The sequence below is a fragment of the Ursus arctos genome, unplaced genomic scaffold (assembly GCF_023065955.2).
Source record: "Ursus arctos isolate Adak ecotype North America unplaced genomic scaffold, UrsArc2.0 scaffold_4, whole genome shotgun sequence".
Classification (NCBI taxonomy): Eukaryota; Metazoa; Chordata; class Mammalia; order Carnivora; family Ursidae; genus Ursus; species Ursus arctos.
In genome coordinates, this window is record NW_026623056.1 from 12,671,112 (window position 1) to 12,691,606 (window position 20,495).

The window sequence follows — 20,495 nt, forward strand, 5'->3', positions numbered from 1 at the left end:
GATCTGGCTTATGTAACAGAAAACTTAAAATATTGGTGACTTGCAATAAGGTGGATGTTTATTTCTCTCTCATGTAGAGGATATCGGGAAGCAGCAAGTCCAGGCTGATGTGCTGGCCTCATGTTCATCAGGATCTAGACTCTTCCCCTATCTCGACTTCACCCTCCATCCTGCCCTGTGATTCTTTTTTTTTTTTTTTTAAAGATTTTATTTATTTATTCGACAGAGATAGAGACAGCCAGCGAGAGAGGGAACACAAGCAGGGGGAGTGGGAGAGGAAGAAGCAGGCTCACAGCGGGAAAAGCCTGATGTGGGGCTCAATCCCATAACGCCAGGGTCACGCCCTGAGCCGAAGGCAGACGCTTAACCGCTGTGCCACCCCAGGCGCCCCCGTGCCCTGTGATTCTAACCTCAAGGTCACTACCTGGTCCGAAATGGCTTCTGGAATTCCTGCCATTACATCCCGATCCCAGAAAGAGCAAAGAGGAAGAGGGGAATGACAAGAAAATATCTAGTCTCCCTGTGGAGTCATCAGCTTCCTTTTGTCGGTCTTCTCACAGATCCCTAAGCAACACTTCAGTTTACACCTCTCTGGTCAGGACTTGGTCACGTGGCCATACCATGTGCTCTACAGGAGACTGGAAAGTACATTAAGTTTATTATCTGGCTTCATTGAGTAAAGTCTGTTTGAGGAAAAAGGGGAGAGTGGCTACTTGGAGGCAGCAAGCAGTCTCTGCCACATACTCCTTCCCTAAAAGGGACGTTGGGGTTGTCTCTTCTTGGAGAGGAGGAGAACTCAGAACTCTCTTGCAGTCTCTTTGTTTCTTTGACTAGAAAGCATTTTTTCATTGGTATTGAAATGTCATCATGATGCCTGTCTTCCCCTCACAAAATAGATGTAGCTGATTGATGCTTTCTCTTGGATAGAAGCTTCTTTTTCTCCGGTCACTTCATGACTTGTGACCAATTCCTTTTTCACTGACTCAACAGTGACACTGAACCCATTGAATCATTCAGTTATGACCTTCAATATTGACTCTATAAGGGAAACTGAGGCCATTAGCTGGTGCTGAATGGCTTATCCAAGTCTCTGGGGCATCATCTTGCCCCTCAACATTCAAGTCACTCTTCCTGATTACCTTGACGTTCATTCAGGTGAAGTCACAGTTAAGGATCCTTCCCTCAACGCTAGCTTTTGCTGGTGTGTGTATGTGTGTGTGTGTGTGTTTAAATCAACAGTGACAATTATAAATTTTTAAATCACTTAAATTTTATACTTTTTATATTTAGGATTTTTTTTTTTTAAGATTTTATTTATTTATTCGACAGGATAGAGACAGCCAGCGAGAGAGGGAACACAAGCAGGGGGAGTGGGAGAGGAAGAAGCAGGCTCATAGTGGAGGAGCCTGACGTGGGGCTCGATCCCACAACGCCGGGATCACGCCCTGAGCCGAAGGCAGACGCTTAACCGCTGTGCCACCCAGGCACCCCAATATTTAGGATTTAAAAAACATTTTTAGAACAGTATTTTTTGGACAAAGCTTAAAACTGAAAAGTTGTAAGGGGCTCTACAATGAAAAGTAAGTCTTTCTTGCTTCTCTGTTTCCTAGCTTGCTAGGTTACTCTCCCCAGGGACAAGGAGTATTTTCTATTTGCACATTCTTATATATCTTGTATATTCTTCCAGTAATAGTATAGATATATACCATGCTTTTAGACCTTTTTCCTGTAGGCAGTTGGGGACCATTAACACTTAGCTTCCGAACTGTGGTCTGAGGCACCCGAGGGTGCTATAGTGAACTCACAGGTGCATCACGGGATATTTTAACCCTTCAAGGGAACAGCAGTGATGCTTGAGCATTGCATGAACTATTAGCATGGTGTCGTTTTACTACTGGGGTATCCTAAATTCCTTTCAGGGACTTTACCTGTTTGTGAAGCTGGTTTTTTGGTGGTTTCTATGGTAAAAGGCAAGTACCATGTGAAGATACATGTGGAACAGGAAATGAGGGAGGCTGTGTTCCATTTGATTCAGAGAGAAGTTGTGCAGTGCCCAACAGGGGCACACATCCCGTTAGCAAGGGATTGTGGTTATTTAAGAGTGAAATAAAACATTTCTGCCTTTTCACTTATGTATATTTTTTTCAAATGGTTACTAAGTCATTAGGACATAAATACTTATTAAGTTGTTTGGGCCCAACTACTAAATAAACAGAGCTATTGGGCATTTCTTTTGGCTTAGGCCTGCTGTGCACTGAGAAAGTGGGTAGCTCTGCGTCAATGTTTTTAAGCTAGAGAGGGACACTGTTAGGTTGTCTTTTAAAAGATAACTTACGACAATAGGGGAGATTGTGAATGTTTGGACTCAGCTAATATAAAACTTACTGTTTTATGAGATGAAAGGGGGGGGATATAAGGGAGTCCAGGATCTTCAAAGAAATACCCCAGGACTCATGATTTGGTTCTGGCCTAATCTTACATATTTTTTACAGTCAAGCTACAAATGTGTCTAGATGTGTAAATAGCTGCTAAGGCATTTAGTGCAGACCTTTGGTATGTCATTAACACAGTGTTAAATATTCACATTTTTATTGAGTTCCCCTCTTTCCCACCAGTTTTCAGAAATAGGATTAAAGGAGTCAAGTTCTTTTGTGTCTGAAGTTTGGGACATTGAAGAACCACCACTAAACCTCAGAGAGCTTAAATTTCCACTTTTTTAGTTTTAACCCTAGCATTCACACTTGATGAGAGACAGGCTGAAAACAAAGCATTTGTGGAAGGTTTTAGGAATGGGCCTGTTCAGGGAACTCATCTGTATCTATAATGGCCAGAAGGTTCTGGTAAACTCCATTTTGCCACTTCCTTCTGAAGTAGGTTCCAGACCAGGGCCTGCGTTCAAGGAGGTTTCCCCCATACCTTCTTGTGAGGGTGAATGGCTGGTCAGATTTCACAGTACTAGATCATACCTAGGGTATAATTTCTCTGTAGGTTCCTCAACTAGATATTTTGGGGTGGTAAGACTCTAGGGAACTTCGGAACTGAGTTTTGTGGGGACATACATCTTTAGGAGAAATCTTAGGTTTGTCCCTTAAAAGCAGACTGTAGGTTACTGCTACCGACTTTTCCTTAATTTGGATAAAGGTGTTTGGGAAAGATCATGGTCCCCTTCTATCCCATTAAATGAAAAATAAAAGCACTGTAGACGAAGCGTAAAGAAGCCCAACAAAGTCCTGCTTTTTTGCACAATAGCACTTTTGCTTATTTTTAAGCACATACCTGTTACCAATTAAAAAAACTCCCAACTCACAACTACCCTTCTGATGCTCCTGCTTTGCTGTTTCCTTAGCATATTAGGGTTTGTAACTTCCTGGAGTCTCCTTTCGCAGACGTTTACTGCGTGTGTGGTGTGTGCTGGGTACTGTGCAGGGGCCGGGCATATGCAAGGTGAGTGAGACCCGTGTCCTGCTCTGACAGCTTACAGTCTAGAAGCCTTTGAAGTTCCTTTCTCCACAGCGCGATCACGCAGGAGGATCCCCACGTGGTATTGTGGTCTTCCTGGGACCAGCCAAAGGGAGGGGAAGGCCATTTTGATTATGTTGGTTGTCAGGAGTGTCGAGAAGGTGGTGATGGTGACGATGGTGGCCACTCTCTGTGGAGCCCCTAATACCTGCTAGATCCTATGCTAGGTGCCTCAAAGCCTTATCTTGTTTAATCCGCTCAGCAATCTTGTGGGGCAGATAACATCATTCATAGCTTACCCGTGAGGAAAATGAACTCGGAAAGAACTTGCCCAGAGTTACATAGTTAGTAAATGACAGAGCAGGACTTTTTTAAGACTTAGTTTATCATTGTGTTTGGCCAGGTAAGACTTGACTTAGTATTAAGAGTGTGTTTTCTGTGCATAAGAGACGCTTAGATAATAATGTAATATAAGCCGAATCTGTACACAAAAACAAAAGAGTTGTAACAAAATTGTTATAAAAGATACAATAAAGATTTAAGAATTTAGAAAAGTGCTTATCCATTCACTGTTCTCATTTGTTCGGATTTCCTTCTATTTCTTGTCTATGAGCATAACTTTTACAAAATTGTCTTTACGGTGAAGATGAATTTTGTGTTTTTAACATTGACGTAGCATAAATATTTCCATGTTTCTACACAGTCTAAATAAAGATCATTTAAAGAATATTCTGGGTTGAACACCATTCTCATAGAACATTTAGGTTCTAATTTTTAAAATGATAGATATGGGGGCATTCAAATTTTTATAACATATAGAATGTCTGTCTTTGAATCATTTCCTTTAAAAAATGCCTTGGGTTACTTTTAAAAAACATTTGAAGATCTCATTGCTTTTATTACATGATTCATGAATTGGGCAGCATCCTATCTAGCAAGTAACGCCTTTAACGACTTCTTAAACTCTTAGAATCATCTTTAACATTGCTTTTTGTCAAACTAACCTCTTAATGCTATCTAATAATATTGGCTATTTCTTTATTTTGGCATTTCTGATTCTTATTATTTGGGATATTTTATTAAATTGTCGAGACCATGTTTTCACTGTATCTTATTTTCCACTTGAAACTGCCTCCTTTTGAGAATTGGGGAGCAGAGCGGTGCACAAAAAGATACTAGGTTTTTGGTTGGAGGCAAACAACAAGGTAATAACAGAACCTAGATCCTTGGTCCTCAAGTGGTTGCTCTGTCTAGGAGAATAACTTTCTTCTGTATACAGACCCATGTTTGTGTACCTGTTTATGTGTGATGTGAGTGGAAGATGGCTCAGTAGCTCCTTGTCACCATAGTTCCAAACGTCTAAATATACAGACCTGAGCTGGGATACTGGCATCCGTGTGAATGTAAGGCTGAAATGTCCATGTAAATATTGTGACAAGACGTTTCCTTGAGCCTTCACTTAACCTTCACCAGAGATTAGCCAGGCAAACAGGTGATGACTGGGAACATAGCAGGCTAGAGGAGCTCAATTTTCTTACTGAAAATTCTGCACAGCCTGAGGACAGCAGGACTATTTATATTGTGGGGTTTCCCCCACCCCCTGCAATATCTTAATAACTCCCAGAGGGGGACAGGGAGAGAGAGACAGAGAGAGGGAACTTGAGATTTTACTTTTAAATAATAGCTGTCACTTATCGACTACCTATTATGCGCCAGATCTCTTGTGTACAATTTCGTATTTATTCCTCGTATAAGCTTTGTGAGATAAGAGCTATTACCGCCATTCTACAAATGAGGAAACTAAGGACTAGAGGCTTTGTGACTTGCTCAAAGTTACATTAAATTTGGGAGGTGGAATTGAACCTTGGTTTTTCTATTCTGAAACCCTGTACTTTCTTCCAGGTTACCGTGTTGTGAAAAACATTCCAATCCATTCTTATGCAGTCAGGAGCCAGATACCCAACAGATCATAACGAACAATTGACTCCTTTAAAAGCCTTTACAAATTGAATACCTAGCACATGTGTCTATTTTAATTGTAAAGCTGATGACAGGACTCAGTCTTTATACATCTGTCACTTATTAAGAAGTATTCATAACTCGGGAAAGATGGTGGGCCTCTTACTCCTGGTTTGGGGCAGACGGATGGTCGTCAGAGGAGGGAACCGTAAATGTCATGCTCTTGGTTTGTCATTCCTGTGGATTTCTGGCTTTCCCAGTGAGTGCTGCCTTGGTGTAGAATGTTCTCTCTTCACTTCTTGTTCTTTGTTTTTGTTTTTTCCTCAGATCTAGATACTGATGACGATTTAAATAGCGACGATTATGAATATGAAGACGAAGCCAAACTTGTTATATTCCCAGACCACTATGAAATAGCACTGCCAAATATTGAGGAGTTACCAGCCCTGGTCAGTGAGTGTGCACGGCTGCTAGCTAGATGCGCGTGGCTCTCTGTGTCAGGTGTGTGTGTGCGTGTGCGGTGTGTGTGCGCTCAGGGGGCGGGGAAGGCAGGCTGAATGAGAGAAAAGAAGAATGAGCACGAACACGAGCATATTGCTTCTTCTCTGTGAAAGGGTCTTGCAGGGTGAGGGTTTATAGTGGCGTTCGGCCGGATACCCTCTGCTGCGTGTTATTTCCATTGCTGCGTGGGCCTCTAAGTATATGAACATTGGGCTGATCTCTCCCCTGTGGGCTGGCCTCCCTCAAGCGGCCTGGCATCCCCCACCTCCCCACGGTGGGCTGCCCCCTCCCCCTCGGTGGGCTGGCTCCTTGCCACTCGCAGCTCACAGTCTGCTGCTGAGGTTTTCACACTGTGCCCCTGAGATGGACAGGGGCTGTTGGAGAGGGGTGTCTTCTGATCAGAGGAATGGCTATATTTTTATCTCTTCTGCATGTTAGCCTTCCATGTGAGATTTTGTTTGGGAAAAGTAAGGATTCCTCTGCCGAAACAACAGCAACACGATTGTAAAAACAACCAAATGTTTACAAATCACAGGGCTGCAGGAGCTCCGTGGTAACGTGAGACGCCTTGAAAGTTTTGCTCCTCATGAAGACCAAGACTACTTTCTGGGTTTTAACGTTTACATTTGGTGGTGAATTTCTTTTTTTTTTTCCCTTCCCTTCTCGTGTATTTTGTGGAGTAACATTCACCTTCCTGAAAACATGAAGCCGGGGGTGGCAAGGGCGGGGTGAGGGAGCCACGTTCGGTTGTACTTTGATCCTGTAAGGAGGCTCGAGCTCCTACAAGGACCCAAGTATTTTTCCTGTTCTTTCCTCCTTTCCTGTATTGTCTCCCCCACCCCATCCTTCTGTCCTTTGTTCTCTTCCCTTTCTTTTTCTCTTTCCCACTCTGTGCACACCCTGACTTCTCAGAGCCTGGCCCCCGGGAGCCGGGAGGTCAGGGTCCATGGAGTTTAGACGTGCTAGCTCTCTTCTTCCCTCCTCGCACTCCCCCAGCACAAAAGCCAGGTGTTTAGGTCCGGGAATCTTCAGGACATTGTGTGACTTTGTATCTCCAGCCACCTGCTCGCTTGCCTCTGCCAGGAGGGGGGGTGTGTTTGTGCTTGGGGTTCCCATGTCATTAGAGACCAGGTTTCTACCATTTAACCTCTTTTGCCCCTGACCTACTTTCTACCTAAACATAAGACCATAGAAATGAAAATGTTGTGTATTTAGCTACTGTAGCTCTTTCCTCTAATTATTATATGTGACATATCCTTTTTAGTGCTGAGTGCACCGTTTTTAGCAGTGCATAGAGAATTAAATTACCTCGCCTTTCTCCAGTTCCCTGTGTTGACTCATGTGGCTGTTACCAAGGATAAAATATATGAGCGGGCAAAATGGTCTCACCTCGTCCCATTACCTGAAATTACATACTAAAGCTTGTATCTCCATGATACTGAGAGTTCTTACTGCCTGTCCTTGTTCAATGTAACTCTTAACGTCAGCCGTCAGAAAAGAAATAAAGAAGCACATTGTGAATAAATGTCACGAGAAATGATTTTTCTCTCACTCACTTATGAAGGAAAAGCCTTTATGTGAAAAAGTTAATGAAGGAGACTTTAAGTGATTATTTCTATATTCAGAATATAATTCGAAGTGTGAATACTTTTATTTAAATAAGAGTGAAGGGTCATAGAAATCCGAATCCCTCCGTGTGTGTTATAATTTTTAATACAGAATCTTTTAGAATCAAGAAATTTGTAAAAATTTTCTTAAAAAGGAAAGGGAGAATTACTTGAAAGTTGGGGTGGGGATACTGAAGGAGAAGCCTGGGTTTATCTGATGGTAACTAATAGGATTTGTTTGTATAACAGGTGCTAGTTCCTATCTTTTCTTTTCATGCTTCTGCTACATTTTTTGGTGTCTGATATTCTTGTTTTAAGCTTTGAAAGATTTTATTTATTTATTTGAGAGACAGAATGAGCAAGTAGGTGTGTGTGTGAGAGAGAGAAAGAGAGAGAGAGACTGAGCAGGGGGAGAGAGAGAAGCAGACTCCTCACTGCGCAGGAAGCCCGATGTGGGGCTTGATCCCAGGACCCTGGGATCATGACCTGAGCAGAAGGCAGGCTTTTTTAAGCTTTTATTTATTTATTTATTTATTTACTTACTTACTTATTTATTTATTTATTTATTTATTTTTAAAGATTTATTTATTTATTTGACAGAGAGAGACAGCCAGAGGGAGAGGGAACACAAGCAGGGGGAGTGGGAGAGGAAGAAGCAGGCTTTCAGCGGAGGAGCCCGATGTGGGGCTCGATCCCAGGACTCCGGGATCACGCCCTGAGCCAAAGGCAGATGCTTAATGACTGAGCCACCCAGGCGCCCCTCTTTTTAAGCTTTTAAATAACAAAAATTATTGAGCTGAAAACACACAACCAGATGACTCTTCCTTCATCTTTTGAGCTTCTCAGCTCAGAAAAAAATTCTGTTCCAGATAAGAACTCCATGGATTCTACCAGAAAGTTAAACCACCTCTCAGTGATGTGGAGTTCGCAGAGACATAGCATTTGGAGCTCAGTAGGGATATTATAGCCTGAAATCCAATGCCTCATCTTAGACATCAGGAACTCAAGCGCTGGTGTGCCTGTAAATATTTAGCAAACAGCTCCCTGGGGGAGAGGCCTGCTTTGTAGTGTTTGGTGATTTTTGTGGTGTAAATATTCCCACCATGGCTGATTTCAGGCTAGCATGGTGTCTCCGAAAGCAGTGCTGAAACGAGTGTGTGGTCGCACACCATTATATAGAATTCCCACCAGTCACATAAGGTAAATGTAAATAACCTCAGGAGCACACAGAAAACCCTAAGATATAGTAGAACAGGAAGTGAAGAAGATTTGTTACTTTTTAAAAATATATTTTACGTGATTGTAAGTTTTTATAATTAAATTTTTCAATAACGGCTGTGTTTAACAATCATCTTGCAGAATTTCTTAAAATTTAACAATAATTCTGTGAGCCAGTTGGAGTCGGTTCCAGAACACTACAGAATTTGAGGCCTGTGAGGCCTGGGATGGAGCCAGGACTAGTACCACGTTTGTTTCTCTTCATTCTAGACAACAAATCCAGGGAAAGATAATTCATGGCATAATTATAGGGTGATGGATCCCGATCTTCAGCGGTGGTCCATGTGAAGGGCCGCTAAGTGATTTCAGGTGATACTCTGAACACGCTAGATCAGTGGTTTGTAGTGGCCCCGAAGTTTGAGGAAATGTTGTTGAGTGTCACCAACAAGTATATTCAAAGAAAAGGGAGAATGTTGTATTCAAATCTTGGTAAACATTATTGTGCACGGTGGAGAAGATTCGGAGGAGGACGGGGACAGTCGTTGAAGCAACCAGGAGATTGTAATAAGAGACCAGACTAAAAAGATTAGTATGTGTAGCCAGAATGCTACGGCAGCACGGAAGGGTTCAGGGAGCCCAAACCCAGAGGATCAGGAAGGGCTTTGTGGTGACCTCAACCCTGTTTTCTAGAGGCATTCCTGGAAGGAAGTGGGAGATGCATTTTGATAATTGAAAGGAAAAGCTAATTGGTATAAAAGTGCTTGTGGTGAGAGATGAGTGGGACTACCTTTTTTTTTATAATAATTTTTTATTATGTTATGTTAGTCACCATACAGTACATCCCAAGTTTTTGATGTAAAGTTCCGTGATTCGTTTATCTCTTTTAAAAGGTTTAAATATATTTACGGATGCCTGGCGTGTCATGGAGCATACGCTTTTTGAGGGCACAGACCTCGTCCTTAACTCCTGACTGTGCCTTGCTCAGTGTCAGCCATCGGTACACCTTGGAGAGTTTTAAGCTGCAGCAGGAGAGGGTCTGATAGTCCCAGCAGACCAGTCTGGCTGCTGTGCAGGGGGGTGGGGGGCAGGTGTGGAGGAGGAAGCTGCAATGTGGCCGTCCGGGTGAGCTGTGTTAGTGGCCGGGACCAAGACGAGTGTGGACTGAAGTTGAGAAGAGGAAGGTTCCAAATAGATTTTGGGTGTAGGAGGAAGAGGAATAGCTCATGGGTTGGGTGGGCGGGAGATGGCAGCTGAGGGAGCTTCCTTCGTTGTCTCTTAATGAGTTCTACAGCTACCCAGGGGGAAACACTCTGCGTGAAGTTCAGCTAATTGCGCAGGATGTTAGTGAGGTAGGATACAGACCTCGGTTTAAAAACTTTTTTAAACCATCCCAGTGGCTTTTGTTGTATTCGGAGTTGGGCATCCATTGCTACTATCTCCTTGTGGAATATTTTCATCACCCCTCCACCTGTCGTCCCTCCAGCCTCTGGCAATCACTAATCTACTTTCTGTCTCAATGGATTTGCCTATTCTGGACATTTCATATAAATGGAATCGTACATTATACAGAGTTCTTTGTGGCTGGCGTTTTTTACTTAGCATGCATGGTCAAGATTCATTCACGTTGTAACATGTATCAGGACTTCATTCCCTTTTATTGCTGAATAACATTTCATTGTGTGGGCATAAGACATTTTATTTATCCATTTGTCATTAATGGGCATCGGGCTTGTTTCTGCTTTTTGGCTATTCTAAATAAGGCTGCTGTGAACATTTGTATGTAAGCTTCAGCATGGGCTTATATTTTCATTTTTCTTGGCTATATACCTAGAAGTCAAATTGCTCAGTTTAACCATTTGTGGAACTGCCAAACTCTTTGCCAAAGTGGCTGCCCCATGCGACATTCCCACCAGAATATGTTTTTTAAAGACAGCTAGAAATAGTGGTTATAGCATTAAGTAAATAGCAAATGTGGTGATAGGCCCATGTGCCGATTAATTAGGTTTAGGAGAAAGCAGAGAATTTGCACCCCCTTCCCCTGTGGTCAGTTGGTGCCAAGCTGGACATCACAGATTTGCTCATGATGTTGACTGATCTGGGACAGAGACACCTAGGCATGTCCCCATCCAGGGTCACATTTGCACCAGATTAAGAAATGGAGCCATGCTGCTTGCATTCCATTCAAATGCCCTTGACTGCATGCCATTGTGTGATGGGTTGAGGATATTGGATATCTGGGTGTATATTTGTTAGGAGGAAAGCACACCACTTGGGTAAATCCTAGGCATTCCTGTAGCTAATTTCACTCTTGTAAATGGTTCACCGAATACTTTTCACTCTGCTTGCTAAGAAATTGTTAAATCTGACTCCTGTGCTTGGGTTTACAAACTGAATTGGGTTCCTTGCTATCTTGTATCATTGTCAATACTGCACACTCCAGGTTAGGGACAAAACCTAGTCAGATTCATGGAGAAAGTGCTGGAATCAGATAACTAGGGTCTTGCTCGTATGATCACTGCTGTCTGAATTTTCTTGGATCAGGCTATATTTATTAATAAACTTTTAAACTTTTTTTCTAGAAGTTGCTGTTCTCTCAAACTGTTTTTACATATGACATCTGGGTTTGTCTTACAGGTAACAATTGCTTGCGATGCGGTTCTCAGCTCAAAATCTCCATATAGAAAGCAGGACCCAGACACATGGGAAAATGAATTGCCAGTATCCAAATACGCCAATAACCTTACCCAGTTGGACAATGGAGTCAGGATTCCTCCAAAGTGAGTGTCAGATAGCAAAATGAAACGTTACCCCTTAAAACTAGCCAAAGGAATATTTACGTTTCTACCCCTTCTCTGAATTAGCAGTTATATATATTTTTACCAGATGCCTCTGATTAAAGCTAAGCTCAAGATTCTTTCTAAAAGTATCTGTACCTTTGTAGAGGCTGAGCGTGGCCAGCCCATACCCCTGAGCTCATCCCCACCCCTCAGCTCTCAGTGGCAAGCACCCGCAGCTCTTTGCTTGAGGGCTTTCTCTGCCTGCTGAGGCGAGGTAGGCCTGTGCGTGGGACAGTGAGAAATGCCATGGAGTTAATGCTCCCTCCCGTCCTCCTGCAACAGCCTTCAACCAGTGACTGTGGAGTGGATGGATAAATACCCTGGACCCTGACCCCTTGAGTGGACAGTCTTCTGGAGTTCCCCAGCTGGACTGAGCCCCAGTTGCCCATGGTGGTCATCTGCTTGTTGACATACCTGGACTGGGTTCCTGCCCTTTCCAGTCTTCCTTCCCTCCAGTGCTTCCTGGGATCACCTCCTAAAGAAGCCATTTACATTCAGGCCTTTGTTTCAGAGTCTGCTTCTAGGGGAACCCAACTTTTACCAGTCTTTGGTTGTCACCTTTGTGTCTGGAAAGCTCTTTGGGCCACATTAGCATCTCCTGTTAGGTCTGTTGTGTGGACAGAGGTGGGTGTTCTAGTCTTGTTGAGCCCTGCCTGTGCTGCCTTCCCATTCTGTGTAGGGGAAGGCAGGCTACTTCTGGGCCTCAGTTTCTCCCTTTGACAACGGGGCTGGGAATACTGATTCTGAAGGGTGTTCAACAGAATTGGATGATCAAACTTCCGTAAGGTACTCGGCACGTACCTGACATTTAACCTTCTGTGAAGCTGACATTCTTTTCACTTCATTCAGATCTGCTGCTTAGTAGAATTTTGTTTAAACTAGTTTTACTAGGTGTGGTTAATGCTTTAGAACTTTACATGTTTATGCACATGGGGTCCTTCCCTTCATGTTTTAGAAGCTATCCATTGCGCCACGGAGCCACCTCCCTTCATGTTTTAGTTTTATTTGAGCTCCACTGTCCCTCACATAGGAATTTGAAGGAAATGACTTCCGCTTCTGACCTCTGTGCCAGTTTTCATTTTTTTTTTTTAAGATTATTTATTTGAGAGAGAGTGAGAGAGAGGCAGAGGGAGAAGCAGGCTCCCCGCTGAGCAGGGAGCCCGACAGGGAGCTCTGATCCTTAGGACCCTGAGATCATGACCTGAGCTGAAGGCAGACGCCTAACCAACTGAGCCACCCAGGCACCCCGTGTCAGTTTTCTAAAGTAAAAGAGCCGTTGCAAAGGCAGGCAGGGTACTGATTGGTCCTGCTGCTCTGGGACGGGTGACATTAATATTCTCAAGGGAGAAGTGGGGGAAGGAAGCATTGGTTTCCGTTGTTCCACTCACCGTTTCCTGTGGCCCCCAGCTTGAGACAGTTGGTTTGTCTTGGATGTGAATTTTCTAGCTCTGCCTCGCATTCCGGCGATACTAACTCCTCTCACTGACTTTTCAGTGGTTGGAAGTGTGCCAGGTGTGACCTGCGGGAAAACCTCTGGTTGAATCTGACCGATGGCTCCGTGCTGTGTGGGAAGTGGTTCTTTGACAGCTCTGGAGGCAACGGGCACGCACTGGAGCATTACAGAGACATGGGCTACCCTCTAGCCGTGAAGCTGGGAACCATCACCCCCGACGGGGCAGGTGAGTGTGCCGTTCCCGACTTCGCGAGCTTGCAGTGGCGCCTCTTAATTGAACCGCTGCCTTCCTTCCTAGGTTGGGCACAGCTCAGGTTTGAATCCTGATTCTGCCTCTTACTGGCAAGTCTTCAAATCCTTCTCAGCTTCAGGTGCCGTGTCTTGAGGACGATCGTGGTAGCTCCCTCACAGGTCTGTTAATGCGCATAAAGTATTTAGCCCAGAGCGCACGGTAAGGCCGCAAGAAAAGGCAGTGGCTACTGTTACCTGTTATTACTGTCTTTCTGTGTATCTCTTGGCTAAGAGGACGGGGTAGGAACCAGGACTTGTGAAGGCAACAGGGAGAATCAAGTCCACCATTAGAACAGTAGAGGGAATCCCTAGAATTCACGATGGGGGTTAGGATCATTTTAGAAAGAAATGGAGTCACGAAGGAGAGGGATATGAAAAGATGCTGTGTGTCAGAGTCGCTGACATCAGCTGGCGGCCGAGGATTAGACTTGGTTCCTACTTGTACTGTCAGCTTCAGGATTGGTTCTCTTTCTTTACGCTCTCCCACCGTATGCTCTCAAAAGTTAGTTTTGGGCATGTTTGTACAGTTCATTCCATCTACCATTTTGTGATGGAGAAGGGAAATAATATATCGGGGTCAATAACAAACACAAATGCTGAGCAGGGCCTATAAGAATCCATCATCTAAGCGTCATTGAAAACGTTTACTAAGTAAGCATCGATCTGGACCAGCACCTAGGTCTTCTTCATCTTTCCAAGTTTTAGTCTCTATTTCTTCTTTACTTTAAGGTCAGATGGTTTTTTAGGAGAAATACAAAGACATTTGTCTTTTCTTCTGTTCTCTTTCTAGGACTGAATTAGGCTGCTTCAGAGTTAATTGGCTAGGATGTTTTCTCTAACTATGGCACCCTTCTTGTCTACCAGGCCTTTTCCATCGAACTGGTTTTGTTTTTCGTTTGTTTTATAAGTGAGGGCTGACAGTTTGGTCATGTAAAGATTCTCTTGATTCACATTTTGGATAATCTTCCTGCTTCTAAAGTTAGTGGACTGATTTTTAACTCATTAGAGATGAGTAGCTACAAAAATGCCAGACATCCCCCCACCCCCCTGCTAGGTAAACCTCTACACAAGTAAGGCTGAATCCTATGAATTCCAGGATCTGAAGAGGAAATTCGGGACATGCAGTTGGATTGAGGGTTATAGCAAGTCGCTTACAGGTCTTCGCTCTGTTGAATGACTGCTGTACAAGGCAACCTTCATAAGGCTACAGTGGGAAGGATTTGTAATATAGAAATTCTAGTGGGTAAAATTGTAAGGGGAGAATAATTTGAATGTGTCTTCTTTTTTTTTTTTTAAGCCTTATTCATTTAAAGAGAGAGAGAGAGAGCGCGAGAGTGCGCACAATAGTGAGTGTGGGCGTGGGTGATGGAGGCAGAGGGAGACGGAGAGAGAATCCCAAGCAGACTCCATGCTGCGTAAGGAGCCAGACGCAGGGCTTAATCTCATGACCCTGAGATCACAACCTGAGTGGAAACCAAGAGTCAGACGCCTAACTGACTGTGCCACCCAGGTGCCCTAAATGTGTTACCTTTCTATGTTGTTTTTTGTAGTGCTTTGATAAGACCAGTTATTAGAAGTCCAGTTCCCAGAACAACCTAAGACTACAGCTATTTGTATACATGGCTTGGTTCTAAAATTTCAGTTGTTTGAAGGCAGAGCTATGTCTTACTCATCTTTGGGTTCCATATAAAACCTTACACGTGGTAGGTGCAAATACTTTTATTAAATAAACCGACTGGTATGTAAGTATTTAAATAATTAGATTCTATTTAAATGTATGCTAATAATAAAGGCAAGGGTTAATTCTGTTCTCTACATGTCTTTAATTTTCCAGAAACCTTTTTTCTAGCAGGAAACTTATATTCAAACTATGATTTAGACTTTTTTCTTTTTTTCATCTAAAATTTTTTTCCTTTCGACTTGAGGAAGAAACATTTTATATTTGCCCTTTGATTATACAAGGGGCAGATACTGTAACATATTTAGGAAACTGAAAAATTTAGAGAAGTAAATAAAAATCAGTAGTAATATCATTTGGCAAATCACTTCTGACAACTTGGGTATTTCCTTTCAGTTTTGTTTTCTGTTTTAAGGCCTTGATCAATTCTTATACAACCCCCCTACCCAACCTGCCCCCGTCCCACATTTTTACAAAAATGGAATCATACTGTATAAAGTTCTATTCCTTGTTTTCCTCTGTTTAACATTAAATATATATATATACATATTATATTTATATACACACACACACACATATATTCCATGTTATTAAATACTCTTCAGTATCCCACGATAGTTCCGTAAATCATCTCACTATTCCCCTGTTAGTTGTTATAATTTTTTTACTATTCTGATGAGCATCCTTGTATATATGGAAATCTTTGGATGTTTGTCTGATGATATATTTAGGATAAATTCTTATGAACAAAGTGTTGAATGCTTTAAATTTTTAGTTGCCAAATTTCTCTTTTAAACAGTTACAGTAATTTACATTTCCATTAACAGTGTATGAGAATACCCATTTCAGCAAATCTTTGACAACTTCGGGTATTTGCTGTTTTTAAAAACCTTTGCTAATCTGGTATCTTGTTTTCGTTTGCTTTCCTAGTGAGGCTGAACATTTTTCATAGTATTTTTGGCTATTTGTAGTTCTATTTATGAATTTTTTAGGTTGATTTTCTAGTAGGCACATGTGTAGGTGTTCCTTATTGGCTTGAAAAAACTCTTTAAAAATAAATTAAAAACCTCTCTAGCTGCTAAGAATATTAATTCATTATCTGCCATAGTTAGGTGTTCTTTTGTTTTGTTTGTTTGTAGAGGAGGGAGAACTTTTCCTTATATAATTGAGAGTATTTGAATAAATATTCCTGTTTCAATCATAGAAGGCATAAAACAAAGAGCAATGTAGATCACATAGCCCGAGAGGAGAGTTCTTGAATTCATTCACCTGAAATAATGCTCACTTTTTGAAGAAAGATCAGGATTTGATATCTGCTTGTCTTGTGCAGAGTTGGTTTTAACACAAATGATTATTTTCTGTCTAATTATCATATCAGTTTATGGGCTGCATCAATGTTATGTTAGTTTCTTTTAAGTCTGTTTAATAGATTGCTAGCTGTAACTCGTTTATTTTAAAGCCAAATAAGTTAATGAAAACACGCTTAAGTTTCCCTTAATGTCTGACGATGAGCCGTGTGGACATTGAGGCCTAGGCGCGTGGGGTGCCCTCTGTCTAGGGGCGGGTGGCCACCTCCTGGTGAAGGTACCACTACCAATGGTCCCACTTCCATATTTGCTAGGCTCGCTGAGGCTAATGCAACTCGCAAAGGAGAAAGTGTTTATTTTTTAGTTTATGGTGAGAACCACAACTGCCTGTAAGTGGGATGTTTATTTTGGCTTGACCAGTACATTCTTTCCCTGTGGGGAGCTGACTTATATTTAGAGTCTTGCTTAGTGAACATGGAATCCAAGCAGGTTGTGGACTCAACTATTTAATGGTTATGTGATCTGATCATCCCGGTTTCCTTCTCCCCAATAAGGATATAGCTGTTTGGTGAGAAACTCCTACTTACCTTGAGGTCGCAACTTAGAATCGGTTCTTCCGAGAAGGCTGGACTGCCTAGGCGAGGCCATTGTGGTGGTGTGGGTAGCAAAAGTGGCCCCCATATCAGATTCCATTCTGGGTCTCCATGAGTACGGCCACAAACAAACCAAGAAACAGATCACCATACACACAAACAAATAAAAAGAGCTTTCCTCTGTGGGAGGAGACGTTGAGTTGGCAAAGCGAGGATGAGGTTCTGGGTGGGAAGGGAGTGAGGAGGGACAGAGACAAGAGAGCGTGTTCTGTTCTTCTATCGTGAAACTAGGTTACCTAAGAAGAAGCCTCAGTGCCTTGGTTGTTGCAGGAGAAGCTTCTGGAGATGCTCACAGCAGCTGTGAAATTGCCATCTATACTAGCTCAGAAGCGTCTTAGGGTACTCTTTCCTGAGTCCACTTCAAATATTTTTTCTATGACTACATGTCATTTATAAATTCTTCATGATTGCCAAATTCAAGGATCACAGTTCATTTTTAGATTTCTTGTATGTTACTCACTAAACTGTTTTTGTCATTGGGGTAAAAAAAACCTGTCGTGTCTGACCATTAATGACTAGAAGGAGGAAACATTAATTTCTCAACAGGGCATGAGCCTAACAAATGAAGAATTATATAGTGCTTGAAATAAGTGTGATTTTCACTTACTTCAAAATCCTATGCCAATGCCAACTGTTCAGTTCTGGGAACTTTGTTATTTTCTAATAAAGCTCAAATAATTGGAGGCTTCAAGTCTTAAGTCTTCAAAACTATTTCACTCGTTAATAATAACCAATGTTAAAGTGCCTAGGGAATGTCATTTTCACCTTCAGCCAGTATTTGAGTGGTATTTTTCTTGTCACTTGTCATAGATTAAAAATATTATTTATGTATTTGTTTCAAGTTATTAAACATTTTTGTTGATGGTTTTAGCATTTAAACTTTTGGGGAAGTTTTTCTTGGTTGGGCTGGGGATTTTGTCTTTTTTTTTTTTAAAAGATTTTATTTATTATTTATGTGACAGAGAGACAGCCAGCAAGAGGGGGAACACAGCAGCGGGAGTGGGAGAGGAAGAAGCAGGCTCCCAGCGGAGGAGCCCGATGTGGGACTCTATCCCGGGACGCCAGGATCACGCCCTGAGCCGAAGGCAGACACTTTAATGACTGCGCTACCCAGGCGCCCCAGGGGGATTTTGTCTTTTGTTTTTTCTTTTGAGAACACCGAATTGTACTAAAGAAAGGCTATAAATGCAGGCTGCCTATCTACAAGTTAAAATGGGCCCCTAGAGGAAGAGGGATAACAGAGAAAGCTATACAACATCTAATCTATTAATAATAGAAAGACTGACTTCCTTTGGTGGCAGGGAGTCTCCACATATTTGGGTTTGGGTCAGAAAGTCACCATAGCTTGTGTGCGTGTGTGTGTGTGTGTGTGTGTGTGTGTGTGTGTGTGTGATGTTCCAAAGAGGAGGAAAATCCTTGGACAGTCTATCTTTTGCTGTCCTAAAGAATGCTATCTTTTTTAAAAAATTTATTTACTTATTTAATTTAATTTATTTTATATTTTAGAAGATTTTATTTATTTTGTTGGGAGAGAGAGAGAGAGAAAGACATAGAGCAGGGGCAGGGGGAGGGGCAGAGGAAGAGGGAGAAGCAGACTCCCAGCTGAGCAGGGAGCCCAATGCAGGACTCAATCCAGGGACCCCAGGATAATGACCTGAGCCAAAGGCAGACATTTAACTGACTGAACCACCCAGGTGCCCTTATTTACTTATTTTAGAGAGAGAGAGAGAACATGAGTGGGAGGTGCAGAGGAAGAGAGACTCTCAAGCAGACTCCACACCCAGCTTGGAGCCCAACGTGGGGCCCAATCCCACGACTCAAGATCATGACCTGAGCTGAAACCAAGAGTAGGACGCTCAACTGACTGAGCCTCCTAGGAGCTCCTTCTGTTTTGATATCTATTTTCCTTGTAACAGATTTTGTTTTTCCAATTTAAGAGTGAAGAAATTGTGGTTTTTGACTCTCCCTTCCTGTTAAGGGCTCGGGATCTTGCTTCACCAAGTCTCTGAATCTCCCGACAGATCTAAGGAGATAGTTGAGTGTAGAGGAAAAAGGACTGGGGGAGGCGTCAGGATACCTGCGTTCTGGGCCACCTGTGGGGTTTGAGGCAAATGATTTAACCTTATGAGCCTCTTTTCCTCATCTGCAAAATGGACCTGAAGATATCGGTCCCCTCTCCCACATTGCATTGCTGTATGAGGACACACAAGGCAGTGGTTTCAATAGCTTTTTTGGGGATTTGCCAAGAAGGCCAAGATGCCAATCCCACAGGCCCTGGCACCGGTGAGCCAGGCCTGGGGTGGCTGGAACCTCCTGAGTTACCCCACTGGACCAGGTGCATCCTCATTTGCTGCTTGCTATGAGGTAGACACATTTGGGAAGTACTGAACCGTCCTCACTAAGCCCCTCACCAGCTCTGTGGGGTGTGGATACTAAAGTTGGAAAGAAGGGAAGAAGGGGCAGGTGGGAGGTGGAAGTTGGTGAGCTGGTTGGTCTGAGAGGATTCCACAGGCAGAATTTTGTTTTGTCTTGGACCTGACACCTCACTCTAGCCATTCAGCTGCTCCTGAGGGCCTGTGTGTCCCCACTCTTCCCTCGAAGGCTCCCCCTGCCATGGTCGGTGGTGCCACGCTCTCCTCCCTCACCCTTCCCTCCTCCTGCACTGTTGTTATGCCAGTGCTGTTTTGGTTAGAAAATCAATTGTTAGGCATTCACACTTGTCTAATTTCAATGATTTTAACGTTAGACACTGCTTTTTCAATTTTTTTTTTTGTCTCAAAAAACCTTTATAAAAATTAACTTTCTGAAATGTCAAAAAAATGATATATGGGTATAATTACAAAATAGACCTGTTAATTATGTTTGTTGTTTATCATCTGTCTTCTCTCCAGTTGAGTGTAACTCACAAGAGGGTTTGTTGGCTTTCTTCCTCGAGGTATCCCAAGCCCGGCGCCTAGTGGGAGCTCAACAGATGTATGTTGAATATTGAACAACCTGATTAAAGATCTCATTCCTTATTGTCTCTTCACCCTGTAGATGTTTATTCTTTTCAAGAAGAAGAACCGGTTTTGGATCCTCATTTGGCCAAGCACTTAGCACATTTTGGAATTGATATGCTTCATATGCATGGGGTAAGGAGGTCCACTTTGTATTCCTGTCTTGCAGGGAGGGAACCCTTTGGTTCCTTTAATATGTAATTGCTGTAACAGGAATCTTACTTTTATAGGTTTTAGGTTTTAACGTTTGCATTTGCTTCTTGAATTTAATTAATTAGCATTTTCTTTTGGCTACCAGCTTTAAATTTTTTTTTTTTTATGTTGTAATAAACATGGCATCTCGTCAAGTACCATTTGTTTCAGTTGGAGTTTACTTGTAAAATTTCTGTCTCCTTTGATGGAGAGTTGCATGAATCACTCCTTGTTCACTGAAGCGAGAAGGTACGGGAAGATGACCTTTAAAATTATCTGTGACCGACATCGCTTTAATTAATTTCAGGAAGGGAAGCAGAGCTCGGGGGTGGAAAGAATAAGCC

At 42.5% G+C, this 20,495-nt stretch overlaps 1 protein-coding gene across 1 annotated transcript in view; it reads left to right on the forward strand.

The window, feature by feature from the left end:
- Positions 1-20,495, forward strand: part of USP13 (ubiquitin specific peptidase 13) — a 109,993-nt gene that overhangs the window by 32,500 nt on the left and 56,998 nt on the right. The window contains exons 4-7 of the mRNA XM_026498154.4: positions 5,746-5,867; positions 11,379-11,521; positions 13,076-13,260; positions 20,000-20,094. Of these exons, the coding sequence (XP_026353939.1) occupies positions 5,746-5,867; positions 11,379-11,521; positions 13,076-13,260; positions 20,000-20,094 (545 nt within the window). The remainder of the gene's footprint in view (positions 1-5,745; positions 5,868-11,378; positions 11,522-13,075; positions 13,261-19,999; positions 20,095-20,495) is intronic.